The following is a 24,217-nucleotide window of genomic DNA, read 5'->3' as shown; positions in this document are numbered from 1 at the left end:
CTTCTACAAATGCAGTTCCCACGCCCTTGGCGGAGGCCACATCTTCTAAAGCACACCCCGCTATTAGCCTATTATCCACAGAAGAAAGGATTTTTAAAGCAGCCCCGTCGCCAGCCTCCTCTTGCTCATTCCTCCACGTATAATTATACCAAGTGATGCGTCTGCATGTGACTCCCATGAAAGGTCAGAGAAACGTGAAGGAGGGCGGCAGCACTGTGATCTCGGAGCCAGCGCCATGCCATGCTCACTAAAACACATGCTCAATAAATGACTACCACGGATTCAGAGATGAACTCAATTCCACCCACAGGCAGGTAACAAAGCGGGTTTTTGTTTTTTTGTGTTTTTTTGTTTTTTGTTTTTGAAACGGAATTTCACTCTTGTTGCCCAGGCTGGAGTGCAGTGGCTTGATCTCGGCTCACCACAACCTCCACCTCCCGGGTTCAAGCGATTCTCCTGCCTCAGCCTCCCAAGTAGCTGGGATTACAGGCATGCGCCATCGCACCCAACTAATTTTGTATTTTTAGTAGAGACAGGGTTTCTCCATGTTGGTCAGGCTGGTCTCGAACTCCCGACCTCAGGTGATCTGCCCGCCTCGGCCTCCCAAAGCAGGTATTTTAAGTCCTCCTCAAATTCTGCCTGCTGTGGATCTGTCTCCCCTAGCGCAATGCACCTGGCCACTGTCTGGGGCCCACCCCACAGGTTAACAGCTGGGGATGTAAGCCCCATCAAAGCTGGGCTCCAGAATTTAGAGATGCCAGGGGGCAAATGAGGGGTCCAAATTTCCCAGATCCTACCAAAGCCAGATTTCCCACAAAGGCTACTAACTTGATAGTGACTTACCACGTGGTACCAAGTCACAGCTCTAAGCCACAGCTCGAAGGGATGTTCTTTCTCCACACACCTTTCACCTTTCACACTGATGACAATCGCAGAGAAAGATGACAGGACACCAGACGCACCAGGCTTGCCGTTCTAAGGGTCTCAGGGAGAAACACCAGAGGAAACAACCGCAAGACTCGACTTTCAGCCTCCGGGACCCACTTGCTGAATTTATGCTAGACAATAGGTACAAATTACTTCCGAAGCTTTTGGAGGAGTCAATTTAAGTCGTATTGGATGCAAAAGGTAATAGCAGGAACCTTCCATCATGAGGGAGATTTTTATGCTAAAACCCTCTCCCTGGAAACCAAGAGCTCCGGCATATAATTTAAACCAAAGCCGTCTGGCCAGAAGGGTTTCCAAAAGCAAGAGGAGGAGGCAGGGACCAGAGATGAGTGACTCCCCAGACCACAGAAGTTTCAGCTGGTAAAACTACAGGATCGTTCTGCAAGAAAACGCTGCTACTACCTAAATGTCAGCACAGTGTTAGGGGCTGCTGGAACTGAGGGAGCAGGTGTCGTCTTTGCCTTCAAGGAGTTTATAGTCTAGTAGAGGAGAGAAAAAGTACTAAAAATCCTATCGATAAAAAATTCCAAACTCTAAATGCCATGAGGCAAAAGTAGAAGGTGCAATGAGGGCAAACGCAGGGGGACCTCATTTAGATTTGGGGAGGGGTCCTGGCAGTGACCACTGAAGGTGAAGTTAGGGCAGAGGTAGTGACAGGTGGGATGTGGACAGAGGCTCCGAGAAGGCTGGTGTCACCTGAAGATGAGCCTGAAACGAAGTGTAGGACATACAGCCCATGCTGGGCCCTGAACACCAGGCAGAGCAGAGGGAGGGTGTTTTACCCTTAATGCTGTGTTTCCATCTATATGGTCCTCATCTCTTGCCTTTGGCCAGGCGCAGTGACTCATGCCTGTAATCCCAGCACTTTAGGAGGCTGAGGCGGGCAGATCACCTGAGGTCGGGAATTTGAGACCAGCCTGACCAACATGGAGAAACCCAGTCTCTACTAAAACTATAAAATCAGCCTGGTGTGGTGGTGTATGCCTGTAATCCCAGCTACTTGGGAGGCTGAGGCAGTAGCATCGCTTGAACCCAGGAGGTGGAGGTTACAGTGAGCCGACATTGCGCCACTGCACTCCATCCTGGGGGGGCAACAAGTCTAAAAAAAAAAAAAAAAAAGGCCGGACGTGGTGGCTCACGCCTGTAATCCCGGCACTTTGGGAGGCCAAGGCGGATGAATCACAAGGTCAGGAGATCGAGACCACCCCGACCAACATGGTGAAATCCCAACTCTACTGAGAATACAAAAAATTAGCTGGGCGTGGTGGCACATGCCTGTAGTCCCAGCTACTCAGGAGGCTGAAGCAGGAGAATCGCTTGAACCCGGGAGGCAGAGGTTGCAGTGAACCGAGATCACGCCACTGCAGTCCAGCCTGGCGACAGAGACAGACTCCATTTCAAAAAAAAGAAAGAAAGAAAGAGAGAAGAAATGAAGTGAATATAAGAGGAGACCGTTTCTCACTGCGAAATCTACAGGAAATGCAAAACACCATGGCGGGGAGATGCTGCAGGGAGGCTCCCCAGCTCCCCAACCCCATCATTCCCACGGATGCTCCTCTGGAATGATGGGCTAACCCCATCTGTGCTGCTGGCAGTGCGGGGTGACCTTGGCCATGCCGGCTGACCCCTGGATGACTCAGCTTCCTGGTAGTGAACTTGTGAAAGGTTCTGGCAGGAAGGAGTCAGAGAGCTGTAAACAGAGCCTTCCAGAAGCATCTGCCACACTTCTCCCCTTGATTCCAGGGCGGGGCTGTGGCCATTCAGCATTTCTGTAATTGCCCGGATGGATGATTTGCAGTCTTGAAGTGTTGTCGTTGGAAGTTTCAAGTATGTTAAATAAACTATCATTTATTTCTAGGCAGACACCTTGGAATGCAGGGGCCCAACATGGTACATGGGCCGCTGGTCCTTCCCACCACTGCTCAGCCCCTCTGCAAAATTCCACAGCAGGGTCTTCCTAGCTTCCGCTGCAAAGCAAAAGTGCTTGTGAGCCTGTATTTTACACCCAAAGTTGAAACAGGGAGTTAAAGTTATACTGCCCTGTGAAAAGAAGGAGTGGAAATTTTAGAACTGGTGAGTTCCCAAGAGACTCATGTAGTGTTAGTTCAATCTTGACATTTTATAGACAAAGAAACTTAAGATGTAGACAAGTGTTTTTCCCAGAGTCACTTGATTGGTGGGCCCCTGGTCATCTCAAGCTAATTACAATTTACCCTAAAATGCAAATCCAAGCCTTACACGTGTGTATCTACAGAAAGATCTGCTTTCGCCTTGCTTCTAGTCCTTTCCTTCCCTGCCCTCCAGTCAAGCAACACCATGAATGGCCGGTTCTGGATTGACAAATGTTCTCCGTGGCTCTCCCAGTCCCTCCCTTACACTCGAGCTACTCAGGTGAGATCCGAAATCTGTTTTCAATTTCAAATCACTCACTTCTGGTAGAAGCCCAGCTTTGCAGTAACTTGTGGGTTGTAGGGTTTGAAAGAGAATTTCAGAAACTTCCTTATGATTGATTTATCAGAAAAAATGCAAAAGATTCTTGGAAGAGACCTCAAGGGAATTTGAAAACAAGAGTTCTTATCCAAGGCCAGGCAAAGCGTCACCAACCAGCCCGCTCCCAACTCCCAGAAGCCTGTGGGGGGAGCAGTGCTAATTCCAAGGATAAACGGAACCTGCCACCACCTAACATTGTACTAATACGCACTGCACCCCAACCCCCATAATAGCAAATTACAGTTCTAACTCCTTCTCTACTTCCTTCCAAAATTGGAAAAAAATATTTAAAAACAAATAAGTAGCTAAGAGTCATTCCAACTTGTAGATGAATTTTTTTCTTGTGATTTTATCACCTGCACAATTAAAAGTCATTTCTGAGCTGATATTTTTGAAGCTCTAAGGGCTAAACACAAATCTACCTTAATTTTCTAAGTAAGGCAATTTAACACTTCACCCTTCCTGGCCCAAATATATATATATATATATATATATACACACACACACACATATATACACACACACACATATATATACACAACATATATATATATATATACACACACACCTTAAAATTCAGTTATTGCCTGAGAAGCCAAGGTTCAAGAAAAAAAAAATTTTAACCACAATTTCATTAACAGAGAGATCTCCAGTCTTACTTACATACACTTGAGGTTTCTAACTCCTTTCACAGATAACCCTTCTCCCCACATAGGGCATTTTCTGTTCTTTTACTTATTTATTTTAATTTTTTTAGAGACAGGATCTTGCTGTCACCCAGGCTAGAGTGCAGTAGCATGATCATGGCTCACTGCAACCTCAAACTCCTGGGCTCAAGCAATCTTCCCACCTCAGCCTCCTGAGTAGCTGGGACTACAGGTGTGCACCACCACACAAAACCAATTTTTTTTTTTTTTTTTCTTGAGACAGAGTCTTGCTCTTGTTGCCTGGCCTGGAGTGCAATGGCACGATCTCAGCTCAATGCAACCTCTGCCTCCCGGGTTCAAGTGATTCTCCCGCCTCAGCCTCTCAAGTAGCTGAGATTACAGGCATCTGCTACCACACCCAGCTAATTTTTGTATTTTTAGTAGAGACGGGGTTTCACCATGTTGGCCAGGCTGGTCTCAAACTTCTGACCTCATGATCCGCTCGTCTCGGCCTCACAAAGTGCTGGAATTACAGGCGTGAGCCACCGCGCCTGGCCTATTTTTTTATTTTTATTTTTAGAGTTAGGGTCTTGCTCCGTTGCCAAGGCTGGTCTCGAACTGCTGTCCGCCAGCAATCCCCCTGCCTCAGCCTCCTGAGTAGCTGGGATTACAGGTGTGAGCCAGAACACTCATCTACATTTCCACAGGGCATTTTCTATGCTTCTATCCTGACCATTTCTTCTGAGTGACAGCTTGGCATTGTCTAATGACCCTGAAAAAGGCCCACACACGTGCTCCTTCAAAGCACCCAGCAAGGAGATTTTGTAACAAAGACCCCCTGTACCAGGGAATCGGTGGACACACAAATAGAGAGGATAGCAGGTCTGTGCCCCTGTCACCGCACTGGCCTGTTGGAGAAACAGGACTCGGTTTCCAAAGCTGCGAGATCCAAGAGCTTCTGTCTACACCCTGGACTATCATGGACTCCAGCGGGAAAGTCCCCAAGCTCTCATCTCAGGCCCTTTACCAAGCCCAGCTGACTGTGCCCCTGGCATTTGATAGCAGGCCATCTCTGAGAGAGGAAGGCTACAAGGAAAGAGAGAGGACAGGAAAGTGTCCAGCTCTCCAGTTACCTTTCAAAAGAGACAAGAAGTGACACACGAATCTGAGCCTCCAGAGCAGGCCCTGGTACTACAAGATCCCAGGTCCATCTCTGACCTTTGGAAGGCACAGTTGTCGCCTACACCATCCTCAAGTCTCTCTTTGCCCTACAAGTTGTGACCTGGACCAGGAAAGCTCACTCAGGCAAACCCTAAACCTGCACACGTCACATGAGCATGTTTTATTTTTAGCAACTTACCTGGCCACTGCTCCACCAGCCCCTACTGCCACCTATTATGAGCCAACGATGAGCAGAAATGCCTCTGATGTGACCACTTAGCCTTCCTTCCTCCTGTTTCCACCCTCCTCGGGTCCTTAGTTCGACAGTGAAAGTTCCCACCTGGGAGGAGGCTGGGCTTCTCTGAAAGCCACCAGGCAGTCAAACAGGGAATTAAGATTTCAGAACAGAGAGGAGAAGAGCTGCCACCTAATGACCCCAAACCACAGACACTTTCTCAGCTCAGAGCAGAACCCCAGATTACAGTGTCAGCGGCATGCAGGCACCCTGGGGATGGCCAGGCACCTTGGAAATAGGCCGTGATGTTCTCAGGGACACAGAGAATCATACAGTTTAGTTGTAACATCCACATCTCCTTCAGGTCTAGATAGAGATACTGAGATATTCCTTCCTCGGGGGGCCTTTCCCAACTCCTCCCCATGAGGTGCAGGATCCCTGAAGACTGAGCTCATCACTCCTGAAAGGAATGATTCATTGGACATCTGTCCTTCCTGCCACAAAGGGGCTCCCATGGGGAATGCCTGGGTTGTGTCAAGCCTCCATCTCCTTACTGCCCAGCACCCACGGTCATACCCCATAGGCCCCATTCCTTAATTACAGTCACGCATCGCAAATGACAGGGATATGTTCTGAGATATGCATTGTTAGGTGACTTCATCCTTCTGTGAACATCACAGAGTGTACTTACACAAACTGAGGGGGGATAGCTACCGCACACCTAGGCTGTACGCTATAGCGTGTTGCTCTTAGGCTACAAACCTGTACAGCATGCTACTGTACTGAATACAGCAGGCAACTGGAATACCATGGTATTTGTTATCTAAATGAATCTAAATATACCAAAAGTACAGTGAAGGCTGGGCGCGGTGACTCACAACTGTAATCCCAGCACTTTGGGAGGCTAGGGCAGGTGGATCACTTGAGGTTGGGAGTTCGAGACCAGCCTGGCCAACATGGTGAAACCCCGTCTCTACTAAAAATACAAAATTAGCCAGGCGTGGTGGCACACACCTGTAATCCCATCTACTCGGGAGGCTGAGGCAGGAGAATTGCTTGAACCCAGTAGGCAGAGGTTGCGGTGAGCCGAGATTGTGCCACTGCATTCCAGCCTGGGCAACAAAAGTGAAACTCCGTCTCAACAACAAAAAAAAAGTACAGTGAAAATACCACATAAAAGTTTGTTTTTTGCTGGGCGCAGTGGCTCACGCCTGTAATCCCAGCATCTTGGAAGGCCGAGGCAAGCAGATCACAACAAGGTCAGGAGATCGAGACCATACTGGCTAACACAGCGAAACCCCATCTCTACTAAAAATACAAAAATTAGCTGGGCGTGGTGGCAGGCGCCTGTAGTCCCAGCAACTCGGGAAGCTGGGGAAGGAGAATGGCATGAAGCCAGGAGATGGGATTACAGGCGTGAGCCATCACAACCAGCCAAAAGATTTTTTTTTAATGGTACACCTGTGTAGGGCATTTACCATGAATGGAGCTTGCAGAACTGGAAGTTGCTCTGGGTGAGTTTGAGTGAGTGGTGGTGAGTAAATGTGAAGGCCTGGGACATTCCTGTGCACTACCGTAGACTTTATAAACACTGTACACTTAGGCTACACTAAATTTATTTTTTAAACTTTTGCTTTCTTCCATAATAAATTAAATTTCAAGGTTGGGCATGGTGACTCATACCTGTAATCCTAGCACTTTGGGAGGTCGAGGCAGGAGGACTGCTTGAGGCCAAGAGCTTGAGACCACCTGGCCAACATTGCGAAACTCCATCGCTACACCAATTTAAAAATTAGCTGTGTGGTGGTGCGCACCTGTAATCCCAGCTACTCAGGAGGCTGAGGAGGGAGGATTCCTTGTACCCAGGAGTTCGAGGCTGCAGTAAACTATGATCTCAACACTGCACTCCAGCCTAGGCGACAAAGCAAGACCCTGTCTCTAAAAAAAAAATAAATAAATAAAATTAATTAATTACATTTAGCTTACTGTAATGTTTTTGTTTTATAAATTTCAATTTTTTGACTTTTTGACTCTTGTAATAACACTTGGCTTAAAACACAAAACGCATTGCACAGCTGTACAAAAAATATTTTTTCTCTATATCCTTATTCTATAAGCTTTTCCTTTTAACATTTTTTATTTTTTTACTTTTTAAACTTTTTTCTTAAACATACACATTAGCCTAGGCTTACAGAGGGTCAGGATCATCAATATCACTGTCTTCCACCTCCACATCTTGTCCCAATGCAGCTGGCACCTCCTGTGATCGCAATGCCTTCTTCTGGAATCCCTCCTGAAGGACCTGCCTGAGGCTGTTTTACAGTTAACTTAAAAAAAAAAAAAAAAAAAAAGGCCAGGGGCGGTGGCTCACACCTGTAATCCCAACACTCTGGGAGGCTGAGGAGGGCGGGTCACCTGAGGTCAGGAGTTGGTGACCAGCCTGGCCAACATGGTGAAACCCTGTCTCTACCAAAAATACAAAATTAGCCATGCTTGGCGGTGCATGCCTGTAATCTCAGCTACTCTGGGAAGCTGAGGCAGGAGAATCGCTTGAACCCAGGAGGTGGAGGTTGCAGTGAGCCGAGATCGCGCCACTTCGCTCCAGCCTACGCGACAAGAGTGAAACTCCGTCTCAAAAAAAAAAAAAAAGTAGGAGTACACTCTAAAGTAATGACAAAAAGTATAGCACAGTAAATACATAATGAAAGCAGAGTCTTTCATTATTATTTGCAAGCATTACCTACTAATTGTGTGTGCTATACTTTTACATGACTGGCAGCATAGTAGGTTTACACCAGCATCATCCCAAACACGGGCGAAATGCAATGCGTTGTGATGCCCCTAGGTAATAGGAATTTTTCAGCTCCACTATAATCTATGGGATCACTGTCTCGTCACACATGGAGTCCATAGTTGACCGAAACACTGTTATGTGGTGCTGGCTGTAATTCAGTCATTCAATGAAGGGCAGGGGATGAACCTACATTTTCACAAATACCATTTGAATCTTCCTAGGGAGCCACATTACTGTGAATCAGGCTAACGCAAGCCAACGTTTAGCAAACGAACCACAGAGGCGGGTGACTAAGGAAAGCAGCTTTCTTGATTCTTCAGTTAAAGACACACCCTGGGTTTACCCCTTCCACCCTCATATGTATATACACGCACTGGCAGCATCTTCTTGCCTTTGAAAAGATGTCCCCACCTCTGGTCTGACTCCCTGGATCTGATCATCAGCCGGCCACTCAGCAACTTTAATCCAGGCTCCCAACAGCCCTAGGACACCCGTGATCCACAGGAGGGCAGAGAAAGTGGGGAGGGGAGCACTGCGCATCAAGGACGTGCCGTGAGTCAGAGGCACTGCCCGCGGGTCCCGCTGCCCGGCAGGTCTGGCTGGCCAGCTTCCTGCAGGCTGCAACCTCTCTCTCCACGTTCTGCTTCTCAAGCCAGGCCTTGGGCAATGCAAGGCGCCCGCAAATCCCTCAAGATGGGCACCGTGGGGACCCTGAGACAAAGGCACTTGTGTGCGTTACCTCCTTCTCCTCTTTAGCAAGTGAGGAAAACAGTGACGGGAAAGGCCAAAGTGGGGAAGAGCCCAGGCGTCTGCAAACACACACAGTCATTCTTCCGGGATCATTAGTCACCTTCCTGCTCCTGGGGGACCCCTCCTCACAGCGTCCCCAGACTCATCTGCCTGGTGCTCAAAGGGACAGACTTTCTTGGAAAATAAGAGTAAGGATATAAAATCCCACAGACGTCCTCAAACTAACAGCCCTGGGTACACCTCCCTGAAGGTGGGCTCATCCGGTCCTACCCTGCTGGTTTCTGCTACACGCAGCCACTACTATCCCCTGTCTACATTACCACGAAATGAGCATGCTGTGAGCAGCACTGGCTCTTCCTCATTAGCCAGCCAAATGGGCGGCAGCAGACAGCCACCCTGTCTTGGCTCAACAGATGGGAGACACTGTAAGGAGAGAGGTTAAGTGCCCAAGGCCAGGCAGCTGCACTGAGTCCTAGTGCTGGAATGAGAGCCTGGATTTTCCATTCCAATGAGCTAACCTTACCCCTCCCACAGGATCCCAGTGTGATAATAAATACCATGACCTAGCACCTGCACAGAGAGCTTTATACTTTTAAAGCGGTGTTCCCTGCAAGCCTGCCTGTATTTTCTCACTACATGCATAAGCGGACCTGCCAGGGGAGGCAGGATGGGCACCGTTACCCTTCCTTATTTCAGATAAGAAAACTGCAGCCTTAGTGGACCACGGAACTATGATGTAGTGCTCTTCCCAGTAAGTCACTTATATACATATACTATGATCTGGGAAGGAATCTTCACGACTAGTCCGAATTCAAAACACTATATTGAGTGCAACTTCGACTCACTGCTGAAATGAGAAGGTGTCACAGCAACTGCAATTTGTTTCAGAGAGAGAAGCCAGACGCAGCCAAAAATATCCTGTGGCAATAACCATATGTCATCATCCTTCTTCCTTGCTTGCTGGAGTACTTGCCCAAAGAACTCCTAACTATACGTTAGAGCCCTGCATTCTGTGCCACACTTTCTGGGTGCCATGATTTCCTGGAGTTACTCCCTCGACTCAACTCTGGTTCCTCCGTCCCAACAATGCAGCTGGGCCCCATCATCAATCTCAGCCCTTTCTCATATTCTAGAATCCAGCTCAAGGGCTCTGCTGCCATTAACATCTGAGTCTGCATCCAACATCCTACTGACGTGCTCCAGCCTAATTCCCTTCCTCTCTTCTCTCGCTTTTAGCTCTGGAGCAGAAAAAGGCCCGAGTTCTAGGGCATGTAATTTTTCTGAAGTTCAGTTTTCTCAAATATGAAATGAGAAACAACACCTGCCTTTTCTCACCCTCAAAGGAGAGCTAAGAGGATCAAATGACCAAATAAAAGCTAACAATACAAAAATAATATAATTAACAATTGCACCAGCAATATACAAACATACCCAGGCATTGAAGTAATACTTTTAGAAATAACAAGAGGAGCTGATATTAATGGGGCATTTGCCATGTGCCTTAACATTCTAGGTGTATCATCTCAATTAATTCTCACAGCAACACTGAAATGGGTAAAGTTATTAGCCCCATTTTATAGATGAGAAAAATAAGGCAGAGAGAGGTTTCAGGAACTTGACCAGGTGCCACTCCAGGCAGTCTGGCCGCAGAGGTTGTGCTGTTAACCTAAACAGCTCTAATAATCAAGCACATTGCCTCTGATACAATCTGTCATTAGCTTTGCGTGTTAAGGTTTGCAAGAGCTATTCACAAATCTATCTCACCTAAGCTTCCCAACAGCCCTGTCAAAAAGGTAAAGTAGATGACACTAGTCTAGATTCACAAGAAAACCAGCTCAGAGAAATGATTAGCCCAAGGTTTCCAAGCTGGTTAATGGCAGGACCAGGACTTAAATTCACGGGGCCTGCACCCCGCCCCAGTTTGGTGACCTTTCTAGGGCCTCAACACCAGCGTAAGTCTGACACACAAACACTCCTCCGGGTCCCCCACCCACAGCAGTGTCTCAAATGCACCCTTTCTGGTCATGCCAGGGAATAAACACTGTTGGCTAAATATCAGCCAGGGTCTCTCTTTCACCAGTGACAGCCATCGCAGACCACGTGGCCAGCCAGACCTCAAGGTTCCAGAGCCTTCCAAGTGGCTCTCTGGATGGATCTGATGGATCCAGAGGCTCGGTGGACCCGGAAGAAGTTCCCTCAGTGACACAAGGCTGCAGTCCCTCAACTTGACCCACACGGCCAGACGTTTCCTAGACCTGTTATGCAACCCTTGCTTCAAGCAAGCTGCTGCTGGGATTTCTCCCTATTTCAACATGTTTTGTTTTCTCTTCAGAGAGAAAGCACGAATGTGAAACCATAACACCTCTTAGTACCCGACAACGGCCCTTCCTGTCTGGGGTTACGAGGAGGGTGGGGGATGTTTTCAAGAGCACCTTCTGTGAGCCAACTTGAGCCTCCAGAATGACTAACCACCGTGGGAGGGAGGGTGAGGATGGTGGGGAGGGAACACAACTGAGGACCACTGTCTCTCGCAGGAGAAAGAACAAATTCCAGAGCGCCCAGCAAAGAAACTAGAACGACGCTACCCTGTAGGCTCTAGACCTGCAAGACGGCAGCAGCTTGAGCAGTCCAGAGTCCATACACCCCAGACCTTGTTCTCCCAGCCCATCTGAAAGTCCATCAAGACAGGCGACTCTTGTCTTGAAAGGGAGCTGGTTCTGTCGCCTTAGCTCAGGGTCTAATTATAGGAAGCAAGCTTACTTTGAGAACGGGGACCAGGCATTCTTATTTTTGTAGCCCAGTGTCTAGCACAGTGCCTAGCCAAGAGGGCACTCAGGAAATGTGGAATGACATGAGTGGCCAAATGAAGACATTGCCTCATCGGGGTATAGCTGCTGCTTGCTGGGTTCTACACACACACACACACACACACACACACACACACACACGACAAACAACGGAGCCAAGAAAGTCTTCTTTGTGGCCATAACATGCATGGATTCAAAACCAATGCAAAACAAAAATCAAAACTGGAATTTGTTTAATAGCAAGTTTTTTTTTCTCTGTTTTTTTTTTTTTTTTTTTTGAGATGAAGTCTCGCTCTGTTGTCCAGGCTGGAGTGCAATGGTGCAATCTCGGCTCACTGCAACCTCCGCCTCCCAGGTTCAAGTGATTCTCCTTCCTCAGCCACCCAAGTAGCTGGGATTACAGGCACCCGCCACCACACCCAGCTAATTTTTGTATTTTTAGTAGAGACGGGGTTTCACCATGTTGGCCAGGCTGGTCTCAAACTCCTGACCTCAGGTGATCTGCCCGCCTCGGCCTCCCAAAGTGCTGGGATTATAGGTGTGAGCCACCACGCCCAGCCAATAGCAAGTTTTAAAGCTTTTCATAACTTTTTTTTTTTCATCTTTTTTAAAAAGCTGTGCCTTCCTTCATTCAACCAATATTCACAAAATACTTCTTTGTCATTCTTTGGATGAGTCCAAGAAAGGCTGGAGGAGGAAAGAGTTTCAGTCTGTGTGCCTACCATGCAAAGGTCAGGCTTTACATGCAAGGCAAACAGAAGTGCTAAGGGATTATCAGGTGGGGAGACACACAGGTGTGAACTGCAGAAAGACGTGGCTACTCCCTGTCTTTCTGCAGGCTTGCAGGCTCTGAGGCAGGCACCATGAAGAATGGGCTGGATCTTCCACTCCAATCAGCTAAACTTACCTCTCCCGCAGGATCCCAGTGTGACAATAAACACCATGACCTAGCACCTGCACTGAGCTTTACACTTTGAAAACTGTGTTCCCTGCAAACCTGCCTGTATTTTCCAACTAGATGCACTAAAAAGACCTGCAAGGGAGGCAGAATCGGCACTGCTACTCTTCTCTATTTCCGATGAGAAAACTGCAGCCCACCAGGAAGCTGCTGGGCTTGGAGGCTGAAGAGCAGGACCAGCCATGACTGACGTGCAGAATGAACTGCAGAAGCTCCTCCATCAAATACTTACTGAGCACCTACTGTATTTCTGGCAATGGGAATACAGTGGTGAACAGAAGAGCATACATCCCTGCCCACTTGGAGCCTACATTCTGATGAGGGAAGAGAGACCATAAACAATACAAATAATACTATAAATATAAGTAAAATATGTAAACAATATAAATAAATGATGGTGTGTGTTACGAAGTAACAACTGCTGGGGAGAAAAACAAAGCAGCAATGGGCAATAGGGAAATGTGAGGCAGGAGAGAGTAATCTCATTTTTTTTTTTTGAGACAGGGTCTTGCTCTGTTGCCCAGGCTGGAGTGCAGTGGTCCAATCATAGCTCACTACAGCCTCGACCTCCCAGGCTCAAGCGATTCCCCCACCTCAGCCTCCCAAGAAGCTGAGACCACTGGCGCATACCACTATACCAAGCTAATGTCTTTATTTTTTGTACCTATGGGGTCTCGCTATGTTGCCCAGGCTAGTCTCCAACTCCTGGCCTCAAGTGATCCTCCCACCTCGGCCTCTCAAGGTATTGGGATTACAGGCGTGAGCCACTGAGCTCGGCCTAAACTCACTTTTAACTTGGGCAGTCTGGGATCTCAAGGAAGAGGAGACATCCAGGTCCCTGAACCAAGGCAGTAAGTAGCTGTGGGGAGGGAGAGAAGGAAACACATTCAAGAAGTATTACAGATACAGCCACAGGCAGGCCTTCCCTGCATACAGGGCAGCAGTGGGAGAAAAGCTGACGACCATCCCAGGGTGCAGAAGGAGGCAGAAGGGCAGGCCCGAGGGGAAGCCAGGACCACCATTCTGGCCACACTGAGTCTGAGGAGGCTCCGAGGCAACTGAAGATTCAGCTCCAGAAAGTCTGGGCCCAAGATAGTGATCTGGGAGCCATCAGGTCCCAGGAGGAAACTGAGGCATGTGTGCTGGGGAAAATGAGGTGGAAGGGCACATTCCTGAGGAGAAGCCATGCCCAAAGAGGAAAACTGAGGATCGCAGGGCCAACCCCCTCTCGGAGGTGCCCCTGGCAGGAACAGAGGCAGCAGGGTGGGCCAGGAAGATGATGGGTAGCCAGAAGTCTCTGTGAGGCTGCGGCTGGGCAGTGCAAAAGCCAGGAAGCAGGGGTGGCAGTAAGGAAGTAGAGACCAGTGTCAATAGTTCTTTCAGAACATTTGTTGTTTTAAGGAGGAAAAAAAGGGGCAACAGTTTGTTTATGGGAAGAAATATTGGGGGTGCATGTGAGGTCAAGGTGAGAAGTCTGGGGTTTATTTAAGACAGGATGGGCTTGGATCTGTAGAAACACTTTTGAGAAAAACTCAATGGAGCAGGAAGGCTAAAGATCCCAGAACCGAGTCACTCAAGAGTGAGGGGACAAAAATGACATCACCATCACCATTTATTGACAACATACGCACCACGCACTGTGGCAAGAACTTTACATATGTTGCCTCATTTAATTCTTACAACAACCCTATAAAATAGCTCTTGGTATTTGATATGGTTTGGCTGCGTCCCCACTCAAATCTCAACTTGAATTGTGGCTCCACGTGTTATGGGAGGGACCCAGTGGGAGGTAACTGAATCATGGGGGCAGTTTCCCCCATACTGTTCTCATGGTAGTGAATAAGTCTCACGAGATCTGATGATTTTATATGGGGAAAACCCCTTTCACTGGGTTCTGTCCTCTTTCTTGTCTGTTACCATGTAAGATGTGCCTTTTGCCTTCTGCCATGATTGTGAGGCCTCCCCAGCCACGTGGAACTGTGAGTCCATTAAACCTCTTTCTGTATAAATTACGCAGTCTCAGGTATGTCTTTATCAGCAGCTTGAAAACAGACTAATACAGTATTCATATCCCCACTTTGCAGAGAAGGAACCTGAGCTTAGAGAGGTTAGGTAATGTGCCCAGGTGTGCAGCCAGTATTCAAATCCTGGTGTCAAGGTGGTTTGTATACATCTCCCTTCTCTGCCACATTGATATACCTTAAAGGAATGAAGACACCTGTTCCCTTATAGTGGGGGTAGAAGGCAAGAGAGTTTGGAAGGACAGTGACAGGAAGATGGGTTTGATTGAGGTCCTGGTTTCCCTATGACATGGAAGCAAGATGCCAGGCTGAGGCTGACAACAATAGGGTGGGGAGCTAAGGGGCAACAGGACCCTTGTGAAGGATGCAAGCAGCTGCCCAGACATGTGGAGCTGAGGCCAGGGAGCATGCGCATTGGAGGCAGTGTGAATGTCCCCTAAAGGGCTTTGCTGCCCAAGGGACAGATGGGCTGTCGAGGACCCAGGTGGGGCAAGCCAGGGTTGGAAGAACCAAAGGCAGAGAAACTAAAGGCCCCAGCAGCTGCAGCAGTCAATCTTGGGGTCCAGGCTATAATAATCTGGATTTAAGATCTCAGGAAGATTCTGAGTTAGGTCAAGGGACCATGGAGGTGAAGGCCATTGACTCAGAGGTGTAAGGAATGGAGTGATTTGGACTTGAGTCGGGTGGGGACGAAGAGGGGCCATCCTCAGGGTGAGGACGAGATCTGTGGAGGTGAAGTCTGTGCATCAGATGCCAGAGTCCTCAGGGAATAAGAGAAAGTGATGGCAATCATGCTGATGATGATGAAGATAAAGATGAGAGCAGACATCAGAGAGTATCAACTGTTCTGTGCGTGTACCAGGCACGTGAAGTGCAGCAAGGGCTTAACCCTCACAACCACCCTGGGAGATCGGTACCATCTCTTCTCCTTTTTACAGATAGGGAAATAGCACAGAGAGGTTAAGAAACTTGCCCAAGGTCACACCTAACTGGGAAATGGGACCCGGTCCCAGGGATTTGGACTCAAGGGTCCATGCTCCCAACCCTTAGCAAGAGGAGCTGGATTTCCATCAGGAGGGGGAAGTGAAAGAAACATTCGGTAAAGAGGGGAAGATGTAAGGGAGCTTGTTAACAAGGAACTTCCACAAGGCCCACTGGAAAAATGAGAGAAGTGGGAAAGAAGCAATGGAAAGCTGGGTCAGGAAAGAGAAAGCAGGAAGAAAATCAGGATCCCCATTTGACAAGTAAGGACATGAAGAAGCTAAGTGTCCTGCCCGACTAGTAAGTCAAAGACTGGAATTTGAACCCCAAGATAGTTCTCTAAGGGTGGGAAATCCATCTCAGTAGGAACTTGAGGGAAGGTTGAGGGAACTTTAGGGAAGGTTTCCAGTTCAACAAAAAGAAAGAGGCTGGGCATGGTGGTTCACGCCTGTAATCCCAGCACTTTGGAAGGCCAAGGTGGGAGGATCGCTTGAGCCCAGGAGTTCAAGACCAGTCTGGGCAACAAATTGAGGCCACCATCTCTACAAAAAAAATACAAAAAAATTAGCCAGGCATGGTGGCATGTGCCTGTAGTCCCAGCTACTCAGGAGGCTGAGCTGGGCGGATCACTCAAGCCCTGGGAGGTCAAGGCTGCAGTGAGCTGCGATCACACCACTACTCTCCAACCTGGGTGACAGACCGAGACCCTGTCTCAAAAAAACAAAAAAAAGAGAGAGAGAGGGAGAAAAAAAAGAGAAAGAGATTGGATATACCCCTCCTATGACAAACATCAGACACAACATTCAAGGTGGGCATGGGAGTGGCAAAGCCATGCATCCTGGCATGGTCCAGCCAACACCATGATCACAGGGGTATGTCTGTGGCCAGCATGGATGAGACATGACAGCCGGTATTTCGGATTAAAAACAAAAACAAAAACACAAATTCTTTGACAAGAAAAGGTTCCGTACTAGTGGAGACAGGAAAAGAGCCAAAAAGCTCTGGGGTTCAAGAAAGATGCTGAAGGCTTCCACACCAGCAGGTGAGTTCATCCGATGAGTCAGAAGAAGGAAACCCCTGAAGTCAGAGAGAGTCAGAAGCCCAAGACTAAAAAACAGAGAAAGTGGAACTGATTCCCCAAGACTGGTCACTGCTGCAAGACAGGACAAAACTCATCTCTAATGAGATGGCCACATGCAGCTGAAACGTGCCCAAGTGGAAGCCAGGAAAAGGTTTGGGAAGCACATTCCTCCCTTCCAGGTGACACACACATCCCCCACCCCAGGTGCACACCCCTGTATAGTTTAAGCAAAGCAGCTGATTAAATCCTCCCATTCAACCCCAAATACCTCACCCTACTAAAAAGCTGAGGCCCCCTTTGCTGTTCACAGTACTCTTGGGCACCCGCCTCCAAACCACGCTCCAGCCTGCCCCTCCCCAATTTAGGGCAGAGAAAAGTGGATGAGGTTCTCACACTCCTCAGGGTAGGCCTGAGGGGTACAGGCCATGGCTGCCTGGGGGTTCATGAAACAAGGAACAGGACTGCAGCTCACAAATACCCCTTTTTTGATTCCTCGCTCCAAATTCGCCTTTTAAGAAAATCACCTCTCATCAAAGGACAGAAAAGAAGGGAGCGGGGGGATGTGAGGGAGAGGAGACAAGAAGGGAGAGAGAAAAATCATTATAATTTTGTCCCAGGAACTAGAGCAATTTGGGATTTCACGCCCTTCTGAAGCTGAATGGCATGGACCGAACTGCACTTTGTTTGGAAAGCAATGAAGTGGGTGGGAGGGGACTCTGGCAGCTGCCTGCACTGCCCCCCAGCACCCTTCCTACCAGTCTGCCTGCAGCCAGGAGAAAACTCAGAAGAGGAGAAAAGTCAGAAGTTGAGGTAATGCTCTGCTGAGCTGGGCAGGCTGGCTGTGCATGCCATAAGGTCAGCCAGGAGGCTCCTAGAGGGAACGCTCCGTGGTGCACCAACCTGGGAAGGAGGGCTCATCCTAGGAGAGTCACAGGCAGGGTTTCCCCCAACAAGCAAAGCAAAAGAAGGGTTGTGAAAGGGTCAGCGGAAGTCCCCCGGCTTCAAATCTTTCCTGTTTCCTTCTGCCCCTGCTTTCCCCAGGCGGGACTCGGCATGGTCTCCGAGTGGTGTGCCTAATCTGGTTGGAATTTCCTCCTCCACCCACCTGGCATGCTCCTCAAGTCTTGAGCTCTCCTGACCAGACCAGGGGTTCTTGTATCCACCCCAAGTGCCCCTTGCCACTCTGGAACACCAGAAAGAGGCTCATGGAAAACCTGCCACCAGGCCCCGCCTAGACAGGAGTAAGTCATTGCCACCATTTGGTGAGAGCCCTGCAGAGACCCTATACTCCCTCCCTGGGTATCACTTTGCTGCTCACTGTCATCGCAAGGGCAGCCAAAGGTCCCAGTAGACTGGCCCTTTATGGATGAATGAGTGCTCACATCCCACCATGGGAGGACCAAGGGAAAGAAGAAGACACAGGAAGCAGCAGGAAAATTGCCAAAGGTCTTCCAAATACCCATTTCATAATCTCAGTGTTGCCTGCTGGGGCTCCAGAGATATTTTCTCAGGTTCAGTGGTTTTCATATTTGTTTGACCAGAACTCCCAGCCAGAAGTACATTGTACACGTCTGTAAAATGCACTCAGAGACACACACACAACCCAAACAGAATTTCAACATTTCTCCCACTGCATGCCAGGCACACCCATATTTTTATACTCTCACTAATAACTTCTTTTATTTATTTATTTATTTTTAAATGCAGAGTCCACTAATGGGTCATGGCCCACCATGTAAAAAACACTAGTTATTAAAGTGACATTGGGGATGTGAGGTGTGACCTCATGAAGAAGCAAATTTAATATTATAATGGGAAGCATCCACCAGGCCGACTTTGCACTTAGAACTGCAAGATAAGTAGCATCAGGTTCAGGGTTGAAAGTGACCAGCACAGAGCTCCACAGTCCACATTACCTAGGATAGAAAAAAGCCAGCCGATTCAACATTCTTATTTGTCATTACAAGATCAAAGTTAAAAATGGCGCCTTTCAAAACTGGAGAAAGCTTTCTCTCTTTCAAGATCCGATTTACATAGATTTGTTTTCAGCTGTAATAATTCTTTTGATATTTCAAGTAACATAAAAGAGGACGATAGGTGTTGTGTGTTCAGAGAAATGGGGCATGGGTTAAAAATGTGGAGAGGGACTGAGCTGGTCCACTGTCCCCACTTTATAGTGACAAAACTAAGGCACAGAACAGTGCCCGAGGCATGAAGCAAGTGAGAGCAGGGCTTGAAGCCCAACCCGGGTTTCTTGACTCAGTTACTCCCGGTCTTCGCCATCATCCAAAATACTTAAGAGGAACACAGGTGTGGTCTCCCCCAAGCCTTTCCATGATGGAGGATGCGCCCCTGACTCCTCATGCTGGGCAGACAACTGTGCTGATGTTGGCAGACCTTGGCACTCAGTGGCAGCCTCAAAACCAACCCTGCACACTTCAGCATGGAAGGGCCCCTAAGGGTCAGTTATAATCCCAGAACCTAGAAGACTTCACTGATTAGCTAACCCACGCCTTGTTTCACAGACTTGTCTAGGAAAACCAGACCGGCTCCTTCTACCATTCACACCATGTTAACCTGTCCACAGGTGAAAACTGCTATGGAAAGTAATACTAAGTATACAGGTGACATCTGAACCAAAACATAACAACATCTATGGGGCAGGGAGAAACTAAACACAGATCACACAATTTAAACATGTGAGAAACGCCTTTTGAGAGAGTCAAAGGGTGCTCAGAAGGCACAACTAATTATTTCTAATCCTAAAAATAAGCTAAAATGATGCTCTGAAGTGAACTCACTGTGGGGTTCCCGAATAGAACATTCATCTCAAGACACCAGTAGGACTAGGGCCTGCTCAGATAACACCTCCCTGCTCCTAACTTTCCCCAGACTCTGCCCAGGGCAGTTGAGACAACAGCTTCAATCATGGAGAATTTTATTACATTTGAGAGATTCTTTCCCATACAAATGCCACCTGGTATCAGTCTAGTGTCTTTCCTGGAGATGAGAACCATTCCTCTAACTCCCCACTGGGACACTGGAGGGACATATGGGTGATGGCTCAGGCTTAGGTCCAGCAGCACCTTGGAAGCCCATGTCTTTCCTCACTGGACTTCTGCCTGTCCAGACACTGACTGCGGGCTCCAAGCGAGCTCCCCGGAGCCGGGAAAACCCTCTGAGTTATACTTTCTGGCCTTCATACCTGCTCATGCAGGACCAGCATCAGCAACAAGATAAAGCTGCTGGGGGTGCCTCTGTGGGACCTGCCTTGCAAAATAATTGCCACCTAGGGAGGCCTCCGAATCCCCCAAAGCACACTGCAGCTGCAGCCAGAGGATAGGAGGTGGTGTAGGAGCCTGGGCAAGGTAATCGGTTCGCCTCTCTGCGCCTCAGTTTCTTCATCTGTTAACCTCCAGGGCTGTTGCATGAATTAGGCGAGTTATGCCTATAAAAGTGCAACGTGTAACAGTCAATACTGGCATTACTTCCTGCACCACTCTATCCTGGCCCTGGGGTGTTCTGGGCAGGCTGACAGAGGGCAGCCCTCAGTCTACCAGGCAAAACGCACCTAGTAACGCTGCCTCTTTACAGAAATGCAGTTAAAACTACCGGGGCAAGTGACAGACACGGTTTAAAGGAAACTGAGGGCCTCTCACACAATCCACAGCAAGGGCTGTAAGGCACAAGCCCACCCACCTCCCCGCAAGCAAAAGGAGAAGGCAAACGTCATTGCCTCCCGGCGGCTCGGCGACCCAAAGTCGGGGGAAGAAGTGCAGGAACCCTCAGAAAGGGGATCCCACGGGCCGCTGTCGAACCGGTAAAGAGCTGCCACTAGTCGAGAGAAGACTTGCCGGCCCCAAGTTCCCGAAATAACCCGGGGAGCAGCAGCCACACACCAAGTCCCGAGGGCGCGCGGCCGGGCCAGGGCCACACGTTTCTCAGCGCCAGCGTGGTGAGGGCTTCCCCTGCGGGGAGCTCCCTCGGAAACCGCGCACGTGTGGGCGGCCCCAGCCAGCCCGAACGGCCAGCGTGGTAAGACTGTGCAGAGCTTCAGCGATCGCGTCCCCCGGGAGCCCAGTCGCCGCCGAAGCCAGCGGTGCTCGCCACTCCGCCTCCCCCGCCTCAGCGCCGCCAGCAGCTGGGGCTGGGCACGCGGCTGGAGCAGCGGGCGGTGCGGGGCGAGGACCGGGCACCCTCGCGGGGTCGGCGGAAGGCGCGGCGCCCAGGCTGCGCGCAGCTGCTCCTGGGGCGACCCCGGCCAGCCGCGGTCCTGGGGAGAGCTCGGTTTCGGGACGCTGCCCCGAGGCTGCCGGCGCGCGGGATGCAAATGCGCGCGCGCGCTCCTTCTCCGCTCGTTGCGTCCCCGAAGTCTCCCCGCGCCTCACCTTCACCGAGTCCACCGGGTACATGACCGAGTGCTCCAGGATCCCGGCCATCGCTCCTGCTGTCATGTGGGTGGACACGGAGGCGCTAGTCGGCAGGTTCTCGTAGTCTTCCGACCCGGTGGCGTCCTTGCCGCCGCCGCCATCTCGGCTGTCCCCATCCATCCTCCGCGCCACCGCCTGGCTGCCCACGCTCCCGCTGCGCAGCTCCATCCGCCAGCTCGGCGGGGCGCAGGAGGCTGCAGGAGGTGGGCAGGGAGGGGGAGGGGTGCAAAACTTCACTTCTTAAAGTGGGAGCCACCTCCCCGGGGCTGCGGCGCCTGACGCCATGGCGGGCTGGGGTGGAGCGCAGCGGCCAGAGACACCAATCGACGGGAACCAAGAGGCCGGCGGCCGCCGCGCCATTGGTGTGCGGGACAGTGGGGACCCGCCTCCCTATGTGACGTCACCGTCCCGTGCACATTTCCAAGCAACCGGACGGGGGCGAGAGGAGACGTGGGGTGGCCCGGAAAGTTGTACTATCTTGAGGATGGGCTGGTCCGCGAGGGGCAGGGGAGGTCATTGGGGAGGGGCCGCAGTGGGGTATGCCCAGAGCTGGAGGCATGGGTGACAGTGTCTCGGGGAAAATCCGTCCCCGTGGCGGGTGGGTTTGCAAACAGAATCGCTCAGTGAGCTTTGGCATTCCTAAGGCCTGAATTTAAACCTCAGGGGCCCGTTCTAGACTGCTTTGTTGGAGAGACCCCCATTCATTCGAAATTGTTTCTCTCAACCTAAATACATAATGCAGAGCTAAATGTGTTCCTCTTGTTCTTACCGAGAGGCCGAACCCACCCTGCCCTGGACCGAGCAAGGCTATAAGGAGTGACCAGGAGGGAGCCCCTCTGAGTAGGCACCTCCAGGAAATTTTCTTTGGGTTTGATAGGCCCTTAAGGTCTGTAGAGGCCTGATCTCACAGTTAGGAGTGTGAACTGGCTGAGAGTAAAATCTTACAGCCTTGCCCCTGCCTGTCTTAAGACTGTGGTCACCTAGTTCTTAAAGTCGTCCTAAGCTGGCCTCTTCAATAAAGTGTAACCCAGGCTGTTTTAATATTGTTTTGCTCCAGTCTGGGGAAAAAGGGAGAAATCAGAAAGTAGGGGAGGGACCTGTCTGCCTCTGGAAGTGTCCGTCTAAATTGCATGTTCCAGGGCTTAAGATGACTTGGGCTGATCAACTTCTAGGCACCAGGGCCTCCCTGTCTTATCTAGACAAGGCTTCTCGTCAGGAAAGCTGGATCCTGAGATATGAAAGGGTGGGGAAGACGCTGAAGAGGCTGAGCCTACTCTCTACCCTCACCATGATCAGCATCCCAAGCAGCTCTTAGGGATTTGAGATACAGTAATGTGAGCATGGCGTAGAGGTCAATAGAGGCGTCAGGACCAAGAGCACTGTTTCCCTAGTTTTGGTAGCTGCAGATAGTAGCTGGCAAGCTGAGTGCTAAGGATGTGATAAGTAAAAACAGGCTCTGTGTTTTTACTTAGCCATCTCTGTAATGGCTAGAGAAAACTCTACTTTTGTCAAAGGTCGTTTTTAAGAAATACTGATCAGAAGCTGTTGATCCTTATTTTTAAGTGGATGCCCTTTAAGCATTAAGTCTATAAGAACCCACTGCCCCACTTCTGGGAATGTAACAAAAACCCAAATACACATGAAGCTCTTCTTCAAAGCATTCCTTATAGTAGTAAATCATTGGAAACAACCTAAATGGTCAACCAGAAGGGAATGGCTAAGGAAATTATGATGTGTGCATAATATTAGTGAAATATTATGCAGCCTTTACAAGTGGAATTTACATTACAAAACATGGACGATGATTATAATGTAATGTTAGGTGAAAAAAACAAAACAAAATTCTATAACCATTGCATTCACAAAGATGTAAATGTGCTCGGGAAAAGAATCGCATGGTTACTGTGCTAGAGATGGAGGCTTATAGGCAACTGCTTTGACTTTATTTTTCAGACTTTAAATAATACTTTTATTATTTCTGTAATTTAAAAATAAAAAACCATTCTTTTTAGGAAATATATACCATATTTACACATACATACACACATCTATATATAGAAGTATATATGTATAGAATATAGATATGTGCATATGTATAAGATATATAGATAGGATATAGAATATATACATATGTACATATATAAAATATGTTGATATGTGTATATAAATATATATAGATATATGTGTATATATAAATATATTTTTTTACTTAGCCTCTCAGCATTCATATCCATGTGTATATATAAAATATATATACATTTTATGTATAAATATGTACATTTTCTATATATAAATTTTATATTTTATGTATGTTTTATATAAATTTTATGTTATATATATTTTATATAAATTTTATATTATATATTTTATATAGATTTTATATTTATATATATTTTTTATATTTTATATATTATATAAATTTTATATTTTATATATTTTATAATTTATATAAATTTTATATTTTATATATAAGATATATACACGTCTATATATTTTACACATATTTAATATATACCTATGTATATATGATATATACACCTATGTATACATATATATATCTACTATGTACATATATACACCTGTTATATATGTATGTATATTATATATACCTATATTATACATAATACATATGTATAAGATATATTTTATATATATACACACACACACACACACACACACCTCCTAATGGATGAGAAACCCTCTGAACTTTGCAATGGTGATACCAGTGGAAAGAAGTTGCCTTTTGATGGTTAAGAGAATTCTTAGCAAATGTGAATATGCCCATAATCTTCACAGATGTGATTTTTGTTTAATTTCATTAAATAAATGTTAGAAACAGTTGAAAATCTTTGGAATATTGATTATTTAACAGAATTCAATATTTTTTTCTCCCCATATATGGTAGATATGGTGG

General features: G+C 48.1%; 1 protein-coding gene across 1 annotated transcript in view; it reads right to left on the bottom strand.

The window, feature by feature from the left end:
* The window catches only part of SLC25A37 (solute carrier family 25 member 37), a 46,645-nt gene extending 24,946 nt beyond the window's left edge, over positions 1 to 21,699 (bottom strand). The window contains exon 1 of the mRNA XM_003823574.6: positions 21,262 to 21,699. Coding sequence (XP_003823622.1) covers positions 21,262 to 21,471 — 210 coding nt within the window. The 5' untranslated portion in view covers positions 21,472 to 21,699. The remainder of the gene's footprint in view (positions 1 to 21,261) is intronic.
* Positions 21,700 to 24,217: the final 2,518 nt, after the last annotated feature.

This window comes from Pan paniscus, chromosome 7 (assembly GCF_029289425.2).
Source record: "Pan paniscus chromosome 7, NHGRI_mPanPan1-v2.0_pri, whole genome shotgun sequence".
Taxonomy (NCBI): domain Eukaryota; kingdom Metazoa; phylum Chordata; class Mammalia; order Primates; family Hominidae; genus Pan; species Pan paniscus.
The sequence above is the reverse complement of the archived record's forward strand: the minus strand, read 5'-3'. Positions and strand labels throughout refer to the sequence as shown.